At 39.6% G+C, this 22,145-nt stretch overlaps 1 protein-coding gene across 4 annotated transcripts in view; it reads left to right on the top strand.

Moving 5' to 3' along the window:
• zfc3h1 (zinc finger C3H1-type containing) overlaps positions 1-22,145 on the top strand; it is a 46,160-nt gene that overhangs the window by 5,702 nt on the left and 18,313 nt on the right. For 3 of the 4 annotated variants that reach the window (XM_062982613.1, XM_008110951.3, XM_008110949.3), the window contains exons 3-16: positions 507-568; positions 857-1,055; positions 1,190-1,416; positions 4,323-4,446; positions 5,520-5,617; positions 6,913-7,110; positions 7,738-7,902; positions 8,373-8,510; positions 10,520-10,638; positions 10,936-11,082; positions 19,655-19,829; positions 19,976-20,107; positions 20,666-21,217; positions 21,321-21,430. In XM_062982613.1, coding sequence (XP_062838683.1) covers positions 507-568; positions 857-1,055; positions 1,190-1,416; positions 4,323-4,446; positions 5,520-5,617; positions 6,913-7,110; positions 7,738-7,902; positions 8,373-8,510; positions 10,520-10,638; positions 10,936-11,082; positions 19,655-19,829; positions 19,976-20,107; positions 20,666-21,217; positions 21,321-21,430 — 2,446 coding nt within the window. The remainder of the gene's footprint in view (positions 1-506; positions 569-856; positions 1,056-1,189; positions 1,417-4,322; positions 4,447-5,519; positions 5,618-6,912; positions 7,111-7,737; positions 7,903-8,372; positions 8,511-10,519; positions 10,639-10,935; positions 11,083-19,654; positions 19,830-19,975; positions 20,108-20,665; positions 21,218-21,320; positions 21,431-22,145) is intronic. The other variant, XM_008110950.3, reaches the window with a different exon arrangement.

Below are 22,145 nucleotides of genomic sequence, written 5' to 3'. Positions count from 1 at the left end.
CATATGCCTACCCTTGATAGCATGTGTGATTTAGCCAAGGGCGTGATTCCACATTTGTAGACAAACGCAGCCCGGATATGACAAACCTAGCTCATTATGATTTGCTGTAACAGAGTAGGTGGCTTGGAATCTGTAGTGCACGTAGCCTAGTTCTGTGGAGTCAGGCCATACACTAAATTTGATCCTGGTGTGTGGTGGACGCCAGAACCTTCCTTCTGAGTTCCGATTCCACTGTGCTGCTGATGTTCCAAATCTTGAGATTGATTCAAAAAAGTTAATGGAAAATTGACATGAATCTTTGTTTTTTTAAGTTTTCCCCAGCATGTACTGCACCCATTAGTAATATAGAAATACAAAAAACATATGGACACTTGGAGTTTGGTGTTCTTGTTTTTGGCTACATTTAGATTTTCTATGCAGTACCCTTGATTAAAACTACGTTACAATTAGTATTGCTGTGAAAGCTTTTTATTGTTAGACAAATATGCTATTCTTACTTTCTCAAGCTGTAGAAGAAAAAGAACAAGGAGACCAGAAACTTAGCCCTTCAGATGCTGCAGTAGAGAAGGTAAGAGAAATGAATTGGAGAAAGATTTACAAACCAAAGCTTTAAATTTATTTTCAGCAAAATGCAATTTTGTGCATTTTAAACATAAACCTGGATGTGTGTAATGGGATATAACACTTCAGTAACAATACTTATTTTCAGTTCTTAATCTTAGAATCCTCTCCTTTTATAGATCACTAATTTTAATCTTTGCAGGTTTTTGGAAACAGTAAAAATGTTTTTTTCTCTATAAACACAATAATGCATTGAGAAGTGAAATGTGTGTTTCTCATCTTATCCCTGCAATAGAAACTGCTTGATGAAGAAGAGGAAGTGTCAGAATTGCAACTAAGATTATTAGCTCTTCAGTCTGCCAGTAAAAAATGGCAGCAGAAAGAGCAGCAGGTGATGAAGGAAAGCAAGGAGAAACTAACAAAAGGAAAAACAGTAACACAAAAAGTCAAACTTGGTACAAAATCACATTCTGCCAAAAAAACCAGCACTGCAGGTAAATATTTAAATTTGTTGGCAATAGCTCTCAGTTGAATCATGTGATGTTTGTAGTTCACAAAATTATGTTCTCAGTACATTTGTACTTCTCGGAGAATTTCAATGAAATTAAGTAATATTCTTTATTTAAAGCTAAGCAAGCAGTGAGGAAACAGCAAACAAAAGTGTGGAAAAAAATGCAGCAGCAGAAGGAACAAGAAAGGGCCCAGAAAGAGGAGGAGCAACGGAAACAAGAGGAAGAGGAGGAAAGAAGGAAAAGAGAAGAGGAAATCAGGAAAATTCGTGATCTTTCAAATCAAGAAGAGCAGTATAACAGGTTTATGAAGCTGGTTGGTGGAAAGATAAGATCAAGAAGCAAGGTAAATTTTCTGACATAGATTATATGAAATTATATGAGCTCAATTAGTGCCTTTTTCTGAAATATTTAATGTAGAATTAATGTTGGTGGCTTCGGGTAAAATTGAGGTTTTACTTAGATCCTATGTTAAGGGTTTGTCACCTTGATCATTAGCAGTTTTGATAGAATTGGATCTTAAGACTGAAGCTGAAATCTTATTTCAGGGGTTTATTTGCCTTGGACAAATTCTTATAGCAGACTTCCATGTCCATCTTCTGTAGAATTTGCCACATCACATTATTCTGGAAGAGACTGGTTTCATGTGGAAGGAAGTTTAGCCAAATGCATAGTTTGTTTCCTAGAATGCGAATTTTAACTTTCTTCTAGTAAGGCTATTATTATTTTGTTGTCGACGTTATTTTATTATAATGGGATTCAAGTTGGCTTTACAGCAAATGAAAAAATACACGAAACATCTTTAAAAGTATAAATTCAAAAAGTTATTTATAATTAAACTAATTATAAAGAAGCATTAAATTATTTAAAAATACAGTAGAGTCTCACTTATCCAACATAAATGGGCCGGCAGAACGTTGGATAAGCGAATATGTTGGATAATAAGGAGAGATTAAGAAAAAGCCTATTAAACATCAAAATAGGTTATGATTTTACAAATTAAGCACCAAAACATCATGTTATACAACTAATTTGACAGAAAAAGTAGTTCATTACACATTAATGCTATGTAGTAATTACTGTATTTACGAATTTAGCACTAAAATATCACAATGCATTGAAAACATTGACTACAAAAATGCGTTGGATAATCCAGAACGTTGGATAAGTGAGTGCTGGATAAGTTAGATTCTACTGTACAACCAAAAACTGTACAGAAAATCATCTAAAAGCCTGACGACATAAGTGTGTTTTGACCTGCTGGCAGAAGGAGAGTAAGAAAAGAGCTGCGGTGACTTCTGTGGGAAGGAGTTCCAAATTTTGGGAACAGCCCCAGAGACCCCCCCTTATTCTCACCAAACATGGACAAATTGCTCTTTATTGTAGATGTTCCCAAATTTTTGTGGTCATGAAACCATTCAGAAGACATTTATTTTCAGCAGAACTTTAACTCTATCCCTGATTTATTCAATCAAAAACTTTATTTTGGATCAATTCATTCCAATTCAAATACCCCATTTCCTATATAACATCTATTTTTTTAGTTAATTTTACTCTGATATTTTATGAATAACATCCCAATATTCCAAAAGCTGCACAAGAAGGAATTAATATATATATATATATATATATATATATATATATATATATATATATATATATATATATATATGGAAGCAACAAGAAAATTTGACTATGCATAAATTGCTCTTGTTGTAAAATGTTAAAAAGTGTAGCCAGTGTTTACATACCTGATAGCAGTGGTTGCTACATAAAATAGCTATTATGGATACTGTAAACCAAGTAGTTAGCCTTGTGTGGATTTATTTTAAAATCAATTTTAAATTAGATTTTAAAGATTTTTCGTGGAACTCCTATGATGTCTTCACAAAACCCTAAGATTCCACGTAACATAGTTTGGGAACCACTGCCCTATTGTTTTGCGGAAATATTCCTCCCCCCAAAAAAATTTTGTTGTTGTTGTTGCCCTGAACCACAAAAAGGATCCTGGTTAGCCATGTATGATCTGCAGGCCACAGTATCCGCACTCCTGGTTTGGGACTATCAGTAGTGCTAAATCTGGAAGTTTGGCTTTAAAGTCTGATGCAGGCATGGGCAAACTCAGGCCCGGGGGCGGATGCGGCCCCCTGGGTATTTACCTCAGGCCCTCTTCATTTTCCCTGTCCTCTTGGCAGAAGAACATAGCAACCTGCTATGTCCTTATGGCAAAAAGATGGGGAAGGAAGGCACATAGAAGCTGAGAGCCTTCTGGAGCGCTCTCAGCCCTTGTGTTTCTCGCCCTCCTCACAGCATAAAGACAGTGTGAACGGCCCCATCCTTTTGCTAGGAGGATGGCTCGAGGAAGGCATGCGGCAGCTGAGAGCCCCCAAACACTCTTGTCTTGCCCTCCTCCCAACATAATGCCAGCCTGAAGATTAGGGGAGGAGGATCGGTGCAGTCATCATGTGTCCTGTCTTCCATCAGCGTAATAATGGGTCGAGCAGCCCTGCCCTGCCACCTCCTGGCCCACTCCCATCCTGGGCCCTCCCCACCCAGTGTGTGTTGAGCCCCCCTCCCTCCTGGCCTGACTTTCCTGATTGGCCCTTCAATGTGGCCGCAAGGCAAAAAAGTTTGCCCATGCTTGTTCTTTTGCCAGCATAGAAACTGGTGTAACTTGCATTATGGAGTTGTAAGATGGCCCAATCTGATGACTTTGTGTTCTGCTAGGCTCGAGATTTTTGCATCTTCCAGCTGTATTTATCTGCAGGCTGGAATAGTGGCATTGTTCAGGGACACTTTCCTACCCATTTGAAATTATTGTAGTATGGTTCACTAGCTTTAAAACATTATCATTCTTCCCTTGTCACATGCCTTCTACCTATGTTGGGGTACAATTTCCAAGTCACCATGGTTATTGGGTGAGCTGGCAGGTATTATCATAGTTACAGTCTAACCCATTTGGAGGGCACAATATTGTAAAGAGCTGGTTTTTCACATTTTGTCTCTACTGAAAATCTATTTGATTTGTCCATTTGTAATAAAATGCAATGTTTGTCCTAATTAAAATATTTTAGTTGCCAACTATTAATCAACAGCGGTTACTATCAGAAATATTCTAAGCCAGGAGACACCCCAAACATCATCTCTGCTGTAGCTTTTCTTTCTGAAAGTAGCCTGTAGTATTTTTGCTTACAATATTCTGAATGTTCAATTCAAATAAAAATATCTCTGACTAATCCAATGATTGTACAGTCTTCAGATAAAGACTTGAGGCGGTCATTAGACAAGCAATCAAATGAAAGTGCTGGGGGGATCTATCAATATGACAATTATGATGAAGTTGCCATGGACACCGAAAGTGAAACTAATTCTCCTGGTAAGTGCTGACTTATCTATAGTAGAAGTAGACTAACACTTCTGTCTTTCTGACAAAGCAGCTTTTAAATGTATATATTATATTTATTCATTTCATTAATATTATTGATATTTCATGTGAGGCTATTATAAGGATTTGGTTAAAGATTCAGCACCTACACTGAACTTACATTTTCATCATACCAAGTGTATGGCAGTGGCACATTTTTGACTGCCTTCACATCACAACTTCCAGTATTTGTCACAGTATTTATGTTGATGTAGCTGTACTGAAGTAAAAAAGAAGAGATGTTAAAGGTGTTTAGGCTATTTGTAACAGATGTTTCCCACTTGAGAAATTTCTATTCAGGGCACGTTCAGTACTTTGTTATTTTTTAAATACAGTAGAGTCTCGCATATCCAACCTTCACTTATTCAATGTTCTGTATTATCCAACACAGTTTGCCATTTAGTAGTCAATATTTTTGTAGTCAGATTTTCAATACATTGCAAAGTTTTGGTGCTAAATTGGTAAATACAGTAATTATTACATAACGTTATCATGTATTGAACTGCTTTTTCTGTTGTAAAACATATTTTGATGCTTAATTTGTAAAATCATAATGTAATTCGACATTTAATAGGCTTTTCCTTAATCCCTCCTTATTATCCAACATTTTTGCTTATCCAACGTTCTGCCGGCCCGTTTATGTTGGATAAGTGACACTCTACTGTAACAGGGTATGCTTAAATGCAGCTTCAAATATTCACTGAAACATAATTTTCAACCCTTTTTATGTGGCTTTCAAACTTTGCATGATCTAGCCACGTTGCTTTTATTGATACTCAGTTGGACATTTTCTGTACCAATGAAGATTTCTAAACTATCCTCAGAGATGATAATGTGTACACCATATGATATGAGTTTGAATTATCCTTTTTGATGTCAAGGTTTGTGAGTCATTCGTTGCAGCAAAGAAAACATTTTCATTAGTAGTAGATGTATAATATTTAGAAATATTATCAATGAGAGTTGAAGAACATTGGCATTTGTTCAGGTGTTGCATCTCAGTCCTTTGTTTTTGCCTCTTGCAGCATCTTCTCCAGCTCAACCGTCATTCTTTGAATGCCCTGTTGGATACTTTTCTTCTACTTGTCCACAAATCTCACTATCTCTTGGGGCACAGGCTTCAGTAAGTGATTTTGCAAGATTGAAGAACTAGAAATTTTAAAAAGCTGAATCGGGGAGATATTGTTAGGCCTTCTGTATGTATATTTGGAAGCATTCGTATTTTCCTGTGAGCTTCTCTTTTGTGGATACATTCCTTTTGGCTGTTTTGAAAGTTTTACTTACAACAATTGAAATTAGATTACAGTTGTCCCACCACATTTGCAGGATTCATTTTTGTGGATTTGATTGTTCACAGATTTTATTAATGTAATCTCTCTAGGAAACTAGTTCTCCAGTGCAATTCTCTGATTATGTTCTGGTGGAAGTTGGCCATGGGATTGCTCTAGAGGACCTAGAGATTCCTAGAGAAGTGTTATCTCAAGTTTTTTTTAAAAAAAAAATAGAATTTTTTAATTTGCAGATTTCCCACTTTTGTGTGGGTTCTGCACTCCTAACCATAGCTAACATGGACAGCTGACTAGTCCATTTCTAGCCTTGTTCATAGGTCAACCATTTGTCTGGTTGTGATGCCACTCAGCATAGGTGGCTGCGGCATCCTGTGTTACCATGCTTTCCTGTTTGCAATTTAAAATACATTTGAGGTATAGCTCTTTAATAATTACACAGGCACTTAATAGTAAACAGTTAATAGTGTTCACAACATTTGGTATCTCATAATACATGGGCTTCTAATGCTTGAAGAACTAAGGCAGAAATTTTATACCAGGCACCCCCAAACTAAAGTCCATGGGTCGGAAGCAGCCCTCTAAGGTCATTTACCTGCTCCCTGCCCTAAACTTTAGACTTAGGGTAACCCTAAGTCTGACACAACTTGAAGGCACACAGCAACATCACTCCTAATTAACTTGACTGTCTCATCATTTCAATGGGAAGGCCCACACTTCCCATTGAAAAACTGGGAAATTTATGTTGGTTAAAATTGTTCTTCATTTTACATATTGTACTGCTCTTTCATGTTATTTTTTTGCACTACAAATATGATATGTGCAGTGTGCATAGGAGTTTGTTCAAGTTTTTTTTTCAAACAATCATCCCAACAGTCTGAGGGACCTTGAACTGGCCCTCTGCTAGCACTTCTGTCTTACACGCTTAACTGTAAGCCATACTGAGCTCAAGATGTGTAAAATAGGTAAGTATTAAATTGTACTGTTGGTTGCATTACATGACAGCTTTCACTTAGAAAAGGAATTACTGGTTTTCTATGTCAAAATGTAATATAGTTCACCTGAATTGCTTGATATGCTACTTGAGAAAATAGTGATTTAGAACTATTTTCCTCCTTTAAATATATTTCAGACTCCCACTAGCCAGTTGTATATGGAAGGCATTTCTAGTGTTTCTCCAGAATCTCTGCCTCCTCTTCCTCCTCTTCCACCTGAAGAACCTGAACAGCCACCAAAGCCTCCATTTGCAGATGAAGAAGAGGAAGAAGAAATGTTACTAAGAGAAGAGCTCCTAAAATCGCTTGCAACCAAGAGAGCTTTCAAACCAGAGGTATTCATCTACTCCTGACTATAACCACTAGATGGTAGTCTTGGTACATGCAGTTCACCCAAAATGTGTTGTGACTTTTCTTAAGTTTGGAAAGAAGTGTAGGTCAGAAATTGGATCAGTTGAAGGTAGTGGGTAGTCCCCAAGTCCTTTCCCACATTCTCATATAAGTCCATATAAATGCTCATGTTTGAGGGATAAATTCACTTTGAATTGAACAAATTGCTTCATCTGTATTTTGATTATCTCAGCTATACTTGCTTAATAATTATGAGTTATTTCAAACTGCTGGAAACTGAACAGTGACTTGATTACAGTCACATACTCATTCCAAAGTTAGGTGTGGTCATTGATTTCATAAGGCCCTTAACTTCACATAGGCTAACTGATCTCTTTCAAGATAAGCATATTTGTGCTAAATGTACAAATATACATTTCTTTGCAATATTTGTGGATTTAAATATTTAACCTTAGCTTTAAATATAGTAAGCTACTTCCTACGGTTTGCCAAAATACTCTATCTGATTTAGGAAACTAGGCAGGATCAACTCTGCTTAGTACTTGGATGGGAGGCTACCAAAAATATGCACACAGACATCACATAACTTAATGCTTATTTTTCTTATTTAGGATAATTCAAGTAACAGTGGTCCACCGTCGCCACCCTTGCCCAATAATTCTCTTTCTGTGTCAAGAAGCAATCTTTCCGCAGTCAGTATTAATACAGTGTGTCAACCTCGTGTAAAGAACACAAAGATTATTAGAGTACCTAGACCACCTCGAACAGTCATCACGGTAATAAAATAACTTTTAAATAGTTTTATTTGCAAATATGCTTTGTTTTTTGATGTAAACATTGCCATTAGTGGGGCACAAGGGAAAGTGCAAGCCTCCTGGTATTTATTCTGAGCAGATGCTGTAGTTTTCTCATTCATGTACTGATTCTAGGTTGAATTTGCAGTGAACCCTCTATTATTAATAGTCAACATTCCTCCCCCCTTGTTGATACAGGGAATTGGGACTTCAGGATTTTTTCATATTTCAGTAAATCGTAAACAATTTGTGAAAACATGGGAAGATCTTAGTTTATAGGGTGGATGAGAAATCATCGTTTCAGCAGAGCTAGTAGATCAAATTTATGTACAATTTTAAAAAGAAATGTGGTTGTATGTTGAATTGAAGCTTGATGTTCATTTACAAGATGACATATAATGGACCTTTCTTTAGCTCTGTAATAAAAATGTATTAATATTCTATTTATGTAGCTTCCAAAGCATAAATCTGTTGTGGTTACACTGAATGATTCAGATGATAGCGAGTCAGATACAGAGCAACCTGTTTCTACTATGAGTGTTTTTGGTGGCTTGGAGTCGATGATCAAAGAAGCTAGAAGAACTGTGGAGGTAAGTATTGTTGTGGGAGTACCCTAAAGGCTCCAGATTCTGTCTGATTTTGGAAGCTAGGCAGGGTTAGAACTTGGAAGATTGCCAGTGAATGCCAGTCTTTGTAGGCTATTTTTCAGAACAAGGAACTGGCAAAACCACCTTTGAGTATTCTTTGCCTAAGTAAACCATGGAAAAACCATGGGGTCACCATAGGTTGATAGGTTACTTGGAGGGCACACACACACACAAAAGCACCAAACCTCTTCAAATGAAGGGTATGGTATATCATTCTCTGAATTCCATGAACAAGCAATCTCATTCCCTGGGATATTCTTGTGAGTGAGCTGATAATGCAGGAGTCCAAAGTTTTTTATCCATTAAACTTGTGGACTGTTCTTTCTTCCATGACAGTTTAAAAAAAAATCTTGTCTTGCCAGCTAAGTATGTTTTTTGCTAATTCTCTGTAACAAAAGAAACAATTCAAAGTTCTGATTATGACCTTTAAAGCTCAATACAGTTCAGGTCCAGGCTATTTGGCCAAAATGATCCCCTTGTACGACCCTACCCAGGCCTTGAGGTCTTCAGGAGAGGCCCTTCTCTTGGTCCCACCTCCATTTCAAGCTCAGTTGGTGGGAATGAGAGAGGGTCTTCTCGGTGTCTGCCTTTCAATTCTAGAACTCCCTGCTCAGGGAAGCCAGAATAGCCCCCTCCCTGTTGTCCTTCAGGCGGCAGGCTAAAACCTTTTTGTTTAGGCAGGCTTTTAAAGAAGAAGGCTTTTAAGATTGTCAGGGGGCAGGGCTGTTGTGATTTTATATGCTTTTAATGATGTCCAATACTGTTTTAATACTTGTGTATTTGTATATTTCAAGTTGTATTCCTATGCTTTAGTTGTGAGTCGCTTTGAGTCTCCGTATGGAGATAAAAAGCGGCATATAAATATAAATATTATTAATAATAATCATATTTTTCATGTTTGATTCAAAGCATAACCTGGTAGCCAGTCGTTCATGAATTTATGGGTTATATCCAGCACCTGGGCCCAGAAGGGGGCCTTTAGGTAATGAAGCTGTTGCAACAGTGGAATGATAGGTTTTCTATAATCAGCCTGGTCATCAACTTGGCTGCAGTATTTTAGAGCCGTTCAGATTTCTTACCTAGTTGCAAAGGCAACCCTGTATCGAGCGTTTGAGTAATCCATATGGGATGTAGCCATTGTATATATCATAGCCATTTTTGACATATCTAAGAACAGATGGTGTACTAGTTTTCAGTATGCAAGTGCGCTCCCAGCTTTCCTATGAAACCTGGGTGCCTATTCTCAGGACTATATCCAAGTTGCAAATATAAATTTTCCCAGATCTGCCTTTTGACAGAGGAGCAGTTCTGTCTTGTCTGAATTAAGTTTAACTTGTCACCATCCTTCAGTCAATTACTAATAGCAAACACTGATTGCCATTGAAACAGCTTCCATGAAATTAAGTGGAGGGAGTTCCATTTCATTGGCCTATTTGTGACACCAAATGCTTTTTGAAAGTTTGTCCAGATGTTCTGGAGGCTTTCTAAAATATATTGTTTTCAAAACATTTGTATTCTGCCTGCTCTCACAATATTATCACAGAGATCCCTTTTGTAAGATAATGTTCTCCTACATATCATTAGAAAGACATGAAGGAGGACATGCAAATATATGAGTAAACAGGACTTTGAGGGAAGGATAAAAGTCATGTTGACAAGGTAGACCATTAAAATAAATTTGACATCTTAACATCTTAGTTATTTCAGTCATCTGTCTATGACATAGTTTACTGGTGCTGTCAGTATTTATGTTTCATGATAATTTGAAGATTGTCTTCCATCATGGAAATTATAGTTGGTAGAGATCACTAAATGTTGTTTCTCTCTTCTTCTGTATATAAAGAACTAGCCATATCTTGCTTGCTCTCCCCATTTTCTAAAAAGGAATTGCATTTTCTAATAGCTATTGCTGTGGTTCCTGTGTAATAGAATTCTTGAATTTTTGGTTACAGGCATCAAAACCTAAAGCACCTTTAAAGTCTGAAAAAGAAAATAATCCTGTTAGAACGCCCGACGCCTTACCAGAAGATAAAAAAATGGAGTACAGACTCTTAAAAGAAGAAATTGCCAGGTATATTGATCTTATATAGTAACAATCAATCATTTCAGCTGTTGTAAGGGTGGTGGTGGGGGGAACAGCGGAGATTTAAAACTCTCATAGTCTTAAGCCCTGAACTTTATTTTGGATAGTTTTATTTAAAATTATTCAACTTACTTTTAAGTTATTTTGCAAAATGGTCTAATTTTTTTATGATCAAGAGATACTAGACATGTTTCTTTTTTGTTAACTATATGTAAGTATAGTCATTAGGTTTTATTTGACTAAGTATACGTAACCATTGAAAATAATATGTTTTAAATATTTTAGCCGGGAGAAACAACGTTTGGTAATATCAGAACCACTGAAAGCAAGTTCGCCACCAGTGAACTCAGATGCTGAAGTTGATGAAGTTGGTAGGATAGCAATAGTCACAAAACAAGTTACAGATGCAGAGGCAAAACTCAAAAAACACAAGTAAGTATCTTCTTTGTAATACTCACTCCAATTAACAATGCTTAGTGTGAAAAGGCAAAATCAGCTTTTGATAACGCACCTCCCCACTTGAGTCTGTTACCCTTTTTATAGATCTTTCTGTTTTTAATGAGCTAGTTTTCTATAATTTTCTTCTGTTTGAGCTTATTTAGACTAGTTCATCTGAATTTTTAACATCTTGCCCTCTCAACCATTTACTATCTTTATATGGTTTATTCTGAATTCTGGGACATCTGAAGTGTATAGTCACATGTTTTAATTTTGCATATGATGCTTACATGGAAGCAAATGAGAAACCATAATTTCTTTCTCATGCCACAGCTTCTCAGTTATATGTGTCATTTCCTAAACATTCCAGACATTTGTAGCCTATTAGTGAATCTGCACTTTGCATTAAACATTGTTAAGTATTACATAGTATTACTATGGCAGCACTTTAATAGCTAGCTGTGACTCTGTGCCTACTGTCTGAATTTAAAACAGCAGTAAAGGTGAGTTGTTATGATTGAGCCTCATGGCTCTGTTACTGACAGACGTGGGCGTAAGACTCCTCGAGAGTCAGATACTCTCGAGGAGCGAGAGAGAAAAAGACTGCGAGACATATTTGCAGCACCATCTGACGAGGAGTCTTTCGAAGGGTTTACGGAGAGAATGGAGGAGGGGCTGGTTAGCTCAGAGGAGGATGAGATGGATTGGACTCGGGTAAGGGAGGAAGTGGGTGCCACTGGCCATGATGGGACAGAAGATGAATGGGGACCTTCAGGATTAGACCCATGGTTTAGCTGGAGGGATGGGACGGGATCCACAGCTGGAGATGCTGTTGGGCGTAGTCAGAGGTGTTCCAGCTCTGACGAGGAAAGTGATGAGGAAACGCCCGGGTTAAGGAGGACAGCTGACAGTGATGAAGATTTGTAACTGGCATAAAATGGGGCTTGGGAGCAATTGCAAATTGCGTTGGGCAAGGTAATCTGGGCAAACGCTTGGGATCCGTGTGTGTGTGGGACGCTTCCCTGAAGACTTGTGTGCTTTCCTGTGCTGTGACGTAAGTTGATTGGAATCCAGGGTCAGACGGCGGGAGGGATTGTGTGGGCATTTGTTTGTGCAAACCTGTGCTTACTCTTATTAGCTTGACCCTCCGTCGTCTTCTTGACGGACGCCATCTCCTGCTTTGAGAACTCGGACTGAACTGACCACGGCTTGTCTTCCCCCCTTCTTGGACTTGGAAAAACTACAAACGTCTGCTTCTGGCTTTGATCTACGGAACGGAACTGGTCTACTCAACTGCTACAATCCTTGGCTGTTTTACTCGTGTTGGAGATCCTGTCTGCTGTGTGTGTGGGGGAGTGACGCAAGTTACTCTAAGCACAGTGTTGGCAGCAGAGAGGAATCTGCTGCCAATTAGTTGCATTCTTTGTATCTTTTGTTCCTTGGCTTTCGTTTCGTTTATACCCAGGCTGACGCAAGCAGTTTGTTTTTACCCGGATTAAACTCCGGTTTAATCCGGTTTATCTTTTGAACATTTACTTTTGCCCCTTTTTGCTCCTAAAGGCAAAAACTGCCTGGCCCTTGTGTTTTACGGGCATTTTTTGAGTTCTGTAATCTAATAAACTCTGTTACTTTGAATCTTGTGGCGTTCTGTCCTTGACAGATTGCCCAACGCCATTAAAAAAGTTTATTGCAGCAATAAACCCGTCAGGAAGACGATGGATGAGTTAAGGGCCAAAGTAGACCAATTGCAAACGGCTTTTACCGTTAGCCAAACAGCTCAGGCTGTGAAAGGACATGTTTTGACTCCTGAACGCTTTGACGGAACCAGGTGCAAGTTGCCAACCTTTTTGGCACAAGTGGAGCTTTATTTTTCTCAGCTCAGTGCTCATGCTTTTCCTACAGACACTAGCAAGGTGGCCTTTATTTTGAGTTTGTTGACCGGTCCCGCAGGACAATGGGCCACTAATTTAATTTTGGGAAATGACCCAGTCAAGGACAATTTGAATAATTTCAAAAAGTTGTTAACTGATACTTTTGGGGATCCTCTCCGCACGGAGAACGCTGGGTGGGCTCTGTATCGGTTGAAACAGGGAAAGGGGACTGTTTTGGATTACTTAAATAAGTTTAACCTGTATCGCCACCAGCTGGATTGGGGGGAAAATGCATTCATGCTTTTATTTACTGCCGGGTTAAGTGATATGCTCCAGGATGAATTAGCACGCTTGGAGCCGGCTGAAAGCTGGGACGCCTTAGTAGCTAAGGTGCTGCGTTTAGACGCAAGGTTCGAGGCTCGTAAACACTCAAAAGCAATGTGTGCGCCACCCATGCATGTAACCAGGGCACCTGTGGTGATGGGGGAAGAGCCCATGGAGCTTGGGGTCTTTAAAAAGCTGTCTACAGAGGAAAAGAGCCGTAGGAGGCAGCTGGGCTTGTGTTTGTACTGTGGGAATGCTGGGCATTTTGCCAAAAATTGTAATGTGAAACCTTCCCAGCTTTCGGGAAAAGGCCAGCCCTAGTGCGACGTGAGTCCAACGCACTAGGGCTCCTCAAGCAGTCAACTGAGGGGAGGAAGCATGTTTTCGTACCCATTACATTATCTGTTGGGGGAAGGGAACTTGTTTCTACTTTGGCACTGCTGGACTCAGGGGCTACGGTCTCCTATGTAGATATTGAGTTTGCTAAGAAGCATGGCATTCCTAGAGTGCGCAAGGCATGCGACGTGTGGGTGGAAGGAGCAGATGGGAGACTGCTGGAGACTGGGGTGGTTAACCATGAAACCTCAGCAGTAACGTGGGAGGTGCAGGGAGTAACGGGAACGTTTGTGTGGGATATTACGAGCTTGCCTAGATATGATGTGATCCTGGGGATGGATTGGCTAGCTGTAGTAAACCCACAAGTAGATTGGGCAACACGTAAAGTGATCTTAAAGAGGCAGGATTGTTGCACTCTAAATGTTACTCATTCTGATATGGAGGGAGTGCCTGCTGAGTATGGGGAGTTCTCTGATGTATTTTGTAAAAGAGAAGCGGACAAATTACCACCGCACAGGCCATATGATTGCGCCATCAAGTTGGCAGAAGGTGCGAAACTGCCAGCAGGGAGGCTGTATGCCTTGACTGTACCGGAAAGGCAAGCTTTGCGGGAGTTTCTAGATGAAAATTTAGCCAAGGGGTTTATTCGCCCATCTAGTTCTCCAACTGCGGCACCAGTATTCTTTGTAGCCAAAAAGACTGGGGAACTTAGGCTGGTCTGTGACTATCGGATCCTAAACAAATACACCATTCGGGATAGGTACCCGCTCCCTTTAATCTCGGAACTGTTATCAAGGGTGCAAGGGGCTAAGGTCTTTACCAAGCTTGACCTGCGGGGGGCCTATAACTTAATCCGTATACGGGAAGGGGATGAATGGAAGACGGCATTTAACACGTGTTTCGGATGCCACGAGTTCCGAGTCATGCCTTTTGGGCTTTGTAATGCTCCTGCGGTATTTCAGAGGTTCATGAACGATGTGTTCAGGGACCTAATTGACCAATTTTTAGTGATTTATTTGGATGATATCTTGATTTTTTCTAAGGACGAGAAAGAACATCGTCAACATGTCAAGCAGGTTCTGCACCGACTGCGGGCTAATGGGCTTTTCGCCAAGGCTTCCAAGTGCGTCTTTCATGTGCCTGAAGTGGAGTTCCTAGGTCATGTAGTGTCAGGTAGGGAACTTAAAATGGACCCACATAAGGTTGACGCCGTCAACTCATGGCAGGAGCTGAAGACTAAGAAGGATGTACAAAGGTTCTTGGGTTTCGCTAATTACTACCGGGAGTTTATTCCGAATTTTGCAAAGCTCACGGTACCTTTGACGCAGCTTCTGCGCAAGAAACAGCCATTTGTGTGGGGGCGGGAAGCTCACGAGGCGTTTCTACAACTAAAGTCTAGTTTTCAATCGGACAACATACTAACCCATCCTGATGTTGACAGACCGTTCGTGGTAGAAGCGGACGCTTCTAGCTACGCGTTGGGGGCTGTATTGTCTCAGAAGGATTCCTCAGGGACCTTGCGTCCCTGTGGATTTTACTCGCGGCAACTAACACCCTTCGAGCAGAACTATACCATATGGGAGAAGGAGTTGTTGGCGATTAAGGTGGCGTTTGAGGTGTGGCGGCACTGGCTTGAAGGGGCACGGCACCAGATCGTGGTCAGATCTGATCACAAGAACTTAGAGCACTTGCAAACAGCAAAGAAGTTAAACCAGCGTCAAATCCGCAGTCGGAACGGGTTAATGGACAGTCGGAACGGGTTAATGGGCTCTTAGAGCAGTATCTGCGTTGTTTTTGTTTAGATCAACCCACGGCTTGGGTAAAGTGGTTACCGGTGGCGGAATTTGCTTACAACAATGCGGTGCACACGTCTAGTCAGCATACGCCATTTGAGCTAACTTATGGTTTTCACCCACGGGGAGGTGTGGCGCCGTCGACCAATGTGGTCTCTTCGGACCCTGTGTACCGCTCTTCGGAAATGGCTGCATTGCATGATGTTGCCCGTCGCTTACTGTTGGAAGCTAAGGCAACGCAAAAGACTCAGGCTGACCGCCACAGGCAGGCAGGGGAGGAGTTGGAAGAAGGGGATTTGGTGTGGTTATCTTCCAAACATATTAAACAGGCTGGGGGAAAGTTTGCGCCTCGGTATTTGGGTCCCTTTCCTATCGTTAAAAAGATTTCTTCTGTTGCGTTTCGTTTGCGTTTACCGTCTAGTTTAAAGGTCCATCCAGTCTTTCATCGTTCGCTGTTGAAACTTGATACCTCTAGTCGTCGTGGTGCTATAGCGGAGGGTATCACTGCCACTTCTCCGCCATCGGGGGAGGAGGCCTTTGTGAGAGGGGATAGTGTTATGATTGAGCCTCATGGCTCTGTTACTGACAGACGTGGGCGTAAGACTCCTCGAGAGTCAGATACTCTCGAGGAGCGAGAGAGAAAAAGACTGCGAGACATATTTGCAGCACCATCTGACGAGGAGTCTTTCGAAGGGTTTACGGAGAGAATGGAGGAGGGGCTGGTTAGCTCAGAGGAGGATGAGATGGATTGGACTCGGGTAAGGGAGGAAGTGGGTGCCACTGGCCATGATGGGACAGAAGATGAATGGGGACCTTCAGGATTAGACCCATGGTTTAGCTGGAGGGATGGGACGGGATCCACAGCTGGAGATGCTGTTGGGCGTAGTCAGAGGTGTTCCAGCTCTGACGAGGAAAGTGATGAGGAAACGCCCGGGTTAAGGAGGACAGCTGACAGTGATGAAGATTTGTAACTGGCATAAAATGGGGCTTGGGAGCAATTGCAAATTGCGTTGGGCAAGGTAATCTGGGCAAACGCTTGGGATCCGTGTGTGTGTGGGACGCTTCCCTGAAGACTTGTGTGCTTTCCTGTGCTGTGACGTAAGTTGATTGGAATCCAGGGTCAGACGGCGGGAGGGATTGTGTGGGCATTTGTTTGTGCAAACCTGTGCTTACTCTTATTAGCTTGACCCTCCGTCGTCTTCTTGACGGACGCCATCTCCTGCTTTGAGAACTCGGACTGAACTGACCACGGCTTGTCTTCCCCCCTTCTTGGACTTGGAAAAACTACAAACGTCTGCTTCTGGCTTTGATCTACGGAACGGAACTGGTCTACTCAACTGCTACAATCCTTGGCTGTTTTACTCGTGTTGGAGATCCTGTCTGCTGTGTGTGTGGGGGAGTGACGCAAGTTACTCTAAGCACAGTGTTGGCAGCAGAGAGGAATCTGCTGCCAATTAGTTGCATTCTTTGTATCTTTTGTTCCTTGGCTTTCGTTTCGTTTATACCCAGGCTGACGCAAGCAGTTTGTTTTTACCCGGATTAAACTCCGGTTTAATCCGGTTTATCTTTTGAACATTTACTTTTGCCCCTTTTTGCTCCTAAAGGCAAAAACTGCCTGGCCCTTGTGTTTTACGGGCATTTTTTGAGTTCTGTAATCTAATAAACTCTGTTACTTTGAATCTTGTGGCGTTCTGTCCTTGACATGAGTCTTTTTCAGAAAGCCTGTTGAATTTTTTAAAATTACAAATTTTAAAGATATTGTTGCTATTATTATTATTATTACTAGCTGTGCCCGGCCACGTGTTGCTGTGGCAAAATATGGTGGTATGGGAAATAAAGTATTGAGGAACTGGTGGTAGTTAAGGTCAAGGGTAAACGTTTTCCCCAGACATTAAGTCCAGTCATGTCTGACTCAGAGTGTTGGTGCTCATCTCCATTTCTAAGCCGAAGAGCCAGCGTTGTCCATAGACTCCTCCAAGGTCATGTGGGATGACTGCATAGAGCGGCGTTACCTTCCCGCCAGAGCAGTACCTATTGATGCACTCACATTTGCATGTTTTTGAACTTCTGGGTTGGCAGAAGCTGGGGCTAACAGTGGGGGCTCTCCGCTCCCCCAATTCAAACCTGCAGCCTTTCGGTCCAGAAGTTCAGCAGCTCAGCGCTTTAACACGCTGCACCATCAGGGGATATTATTTCCTAAAGGTTGTGAATATACAATATTTCTGATTGGTTTTTTTTGTCTGTTGGAGGCAAGTATGAATGCTGCAATTAGGAAAAATGATTAGGATGTAATGGCCTTGCAGCTTTAAAGCCTGGCTGTTTCCTCCCTGAGTGAATTTTTTGTTGGGAGGTGTTAGCTGGCCCTGATTCTTTCCTGTCTGGAATTCCCTTGTTTTCAGAGTGGTGTTGTTTGCAATATTTTATGTGCGTCTACTGTCTGTGGCCCTGAGAAAACAGAGGATTTGCCAGACTTTGATGATGGGAATACTTTGTTGGGAGGTGTTAGCTGGCCCTGATTGTTTCCTGTGTGGAATTCCCCTGTTTATTTACTGTCCTGGTTTTAGAGATTATATTGTTCTGCATTATTCTATCCCAGTAATTATTTCATATTAAAGTAGAATCTCACTTATCCAACATTCACGTATATAATGTTCTGGATTATCCAACGCAGTCTGCCTTTTCATAATCAATGTTTTTGTAGTCAGTGTTTTAAATTCATTGTGATATTGTAGTGGTAAATTTGTAAATACAGTACAGTAGAGTCTCACTTATCCAACATAAACAGGCTGGCAGAATATTGGATAAGCGAATATGTTGGATAATAAGGAGGCATTAAGGATAAGCCTATTAAACATCAAATTAGGTTATGATTTTACAAATGAAGCACCAAAATATCATCTTAGACAACAAATTTGGCAGAAAAAGTAGTTCAATACACAGTAATGCTATGTAGTAATTACTGTATTTATGAATTTAGCACCAAAATATCACAAGATATTGAAAACATTGACTACAAAAATGCATTGGATAATCCAGAACATTGGATAAGTGAGTGTTGGATAAGTGAGACTCTACTGTAATTACTACATAGCATTACTGCGCATGGAACTACTTTTTCTGTCAAATTTGTTGTATAACATGGTGTTTTGGTGCTTAATTTGTAAAATGATTACCTAATTTGATGTTTAATCGGCTTTTCCTGAATCCCTTCTTATTATCCAACATATTCACTTATCCTGCCGGCCTGTTTATGTTGGATAAGTGAGACTCTACTGTATATTGATAATCTTAAATTATCTGCTTAGAACTGGATTATATGAGGCCCCTTCTTCACAGCTGTATAAAATGCACACTGAAGTGGATTATATAGCAGTGTGGAGTCAAGATAATCCAGTGCAAAGCAGATAATGTAAGATTATAAATGGGTTATAGAGCTGTGTAGAAGGGCCTTGAGTCTACACTGCCATATAATCCAGTTAAAATCAGATAATCTGTGGAAGAAGTCTAAGGGAGGCCTAAATCTGCCTGTCCCCTAACTGAAGCCTGGCTGTCCCTTGGCTGGTTGCTAGGCAACCAAGTGGGCAGAGATTAGCCCTCTAAACTGGCAGCAATTGGATAAAAAAAATATTGCTCTCCCTCTAATTAGGACTTTATTTTTCTTTTCTTTTTGTTGTATCAACCTGGAGGCATGGATGATGGGTTGTGTTGTCAAATTTCGAGGTTACGGGGCCTGTACTTTTGTTGTTTTGTCCACTGCCCTGATGCCATCACTCTTTTATATATATAGATTTGATGAATTATGTTGTAGCATATCCAGTTAATGCACAGAAAAATGCACACAGGCTGATGTTTTCGCTTGTTGCTCTATTTGTATGTGATAGAACTTTAGAATTTTTTTATTTCAAAAGCATTCTTGAAATATGTGTTCTCTGTTTTCAATAAGTCAGCTTTCAGTTAGATATTCTGTGCTCTGCAAAGATTGATGAATTTATTCCAGTATTAGATAAAATGTTATGACTTTAAGCTAAAATATTCGCCCTTATAAAATTATTCATGGTGACATATCTTGACTCTTTTGCATTTAACTTTGTTAGCATCATAATCTTATTCTGTAAATCCTTTGCGAATATAAAACCATAGATTTACTGAAAATACCTAGATTTCTAATAGCTTTCATGATGATGATGATTTCTTACAATTTTATATAGAGCAATTAGTGTATGTTCTTAACTGTTTTGTTAGACTTCTTTTGATGAAGGATGAGTCTGTGTTGAAGCATCTCCTGCAGCAAGAGGCAAAAAAGAAAGAGTCAGTTCGTCTTGCTGAGAGTAAGATTGCAAAACTCAATGAACAGCTGCAAGCAACAGAAAAGATATTAAATGCTAATAAAGTATTTTTGAAGAAGCTTCAAGAACAAGTGAGTTAAATTCCTGTTACTGTGTAAATACTGAAATTTATATAGTGATCTGGGCTTCTGATCCCACTAGATACATTTAGGTATATATTTTATATACATAGTTTACTTCAATTTTTCATTTTTTGAAAAATGTTGAAATACTTCAGATCCACAGAGTACAACAACGAGTTACAGCAAAGAAAGCGCTGGCATTAAAATATGGAGAAGAGCTTGCTCGAGCAAAAGCATTGGCTAGTAAAGAAATTGGAAAACGAAAACTTGAACACAGTCATTTGGGGGTAAGATTTTATTTGAGAATTTAGCCCTAAAGAAACTGATCCCTATTAAACTTTTGCTGTTTCATGTTGAGTCCAGAAAGCATGATCGGCAATGCACTTCCAGTTATACCTATTTGGAAAAATAATAAAGACTTATTTCCAAAAAGAAAAAAAAGGGGGGGGGGTCGTTGCTATACAGTGCTATGGTTATTAAGTAAGATTTAAGGAACAATTCAGCTTTGTGGAATGCCCAAGAAGGGTTTGGCTTTATTCCTTTAACAGCATCCCTAATTGCTACATGGAAAATTGTTTCTGAAACAGAATGTCAAAAACAGTTTGTGATTTGACAGGGATTTTAAAGAAAGACTATTTCAGTTTGCAGGGAGTTGCAGTAGAAGTGGTGTAGCTAAATATGAGAAATATAGCCCTTTCATCTTGAAGGCTGCATGACTATCCTGACCTATAGCAAATGATCTTGTTTTCTTGATATGTTCGTATATTCTCAGGCAAAATTTCAAAGTGTTAATTTGCATGTTTGCTAATTATTTTATCAATAATTAAACCATAAATGTTTCTCAGCAGCCAAACAAAATATTGAAATTGGATAAATCCCCATTATCAAGCCCCAAGAAACATTCAGCAGAGCTGATTGCACTGGAGAAAAAAAGGCTACAGCAACTGCAGTATGAATATGCTCTCAAAATTCAGCAACTAAAGGAGGCCCAAGCACATCAGATTAAAGACCGATTAAATGTTATCCCTGTTACAGAAGAAGAACCCGAATTTGCACTACCTCAACCTTCTCTTCATGATCTGACCCAAGACAAACTGACTCTGGATATTGAGGAGAATTATTTTGATGATGAAATTCTGAACAACTCTAATAGAGAACGAAGGAGGTCTTTCAAAGAATCAAATTCATTTACAAAACCAAATCTTAAGCACATAGACACCCCTAAACAGGAAAATGTGAACAAACTTTCTAAAAAGGCACTCGAACAACCAGAACTCTTTCTAGGTCTGAATATCGATGAACTGAAAAAACTCTATGTGAAAGCTGATGGCTTGGAAGATGTCTTGAAAAAAAATGCAACTTTTATATTTGCTAATGAAGAAAATTTATATGGGAAGGTAATTCCATGTATTGAATAATCTAAAATACTATGTTTTTAGATGACTCACTGGCTGAAGTCTTTATGTGCTTAAAAGTAATGCATTTGTATCTCTTTCTTAGGAAATAAACACAGATGTAGACCCTTTTGCTGCTCCAAATAAAGAAACAGAGGGAAAGCCATATCCATTTGGACCATATCATAGCCCTCTTCTTGTTTTTAAGTCTTATAGGTATGTATGCTCTATTGATAAAAATGTTATGCCAGAAACAGCATATTGATGTAGAATTGGTTTATGTATGAGTGAGAATCACTAGAGCCCATAGGATGGAAGATATGTGAGGCAAGAAGGCAGACTTGCACGAGGGAATTGGAAACCACAAGGCCTGAAAAAATATCCTTGTTTGCATCCTACTTTCTTGAGTTGCATAGATCCTATGTTTGCCTCATTAGTCCTGCATGCAGCATACACAGTGTAATGTTTTTGGCTTAAGTTGCCACTAATGTCCCAAGTGAACTCAATTCAATGTGAGTTTGCTTTTAGAAAACCTAATTGAATCGTCATAAACGTCACGTGTTAGGATTGTGGTTAATATAAGGCAAGTCTGATTTATTTTGCCCAGTGGACAGACCCTCAGCCTAGGTGGGAACTGTGTGAAGGTTTCTATGAAATAATAATATTTTTATTACCCGCCTCTTCTTGTGGCTCGAGTGGGTTATAGAATAATTAAAACATGTGAACATTGTAAAATACTACAAATGCACATATTAAAATTTCTCTGAAAATTACATATTAAAACGAATTTCTTTAGGAACACAGTGATACAAATATCATAGATGCTTTTATGCATTTGCACTTTTTACATTGCTAAAAGAAAAGAAACCACACTAGAAACATTGCATGAAGACTTCTTTAGCAGAACCATTGCTGCCATGCTGGATGCAGA

This window comes from Anolis carolinensis, chromosome 5 (assembly GCF_035594765.1).
Source record: "Anolis carolinensis isolate JA03-04 chromosome 5, rAnoCar3.1.pri, whole genome shotgun sequence".
In the NCBI taxonomy this organism is placed as follows: Eukaryota; Metazoa; Chordata; class Lepidosauria; order Squamata; family Dactyloidae; genus Anolis; species Anolis carolinensis.
This window is presented reverse-complemented; position numbering and strand designations above follow the sequence as displayed.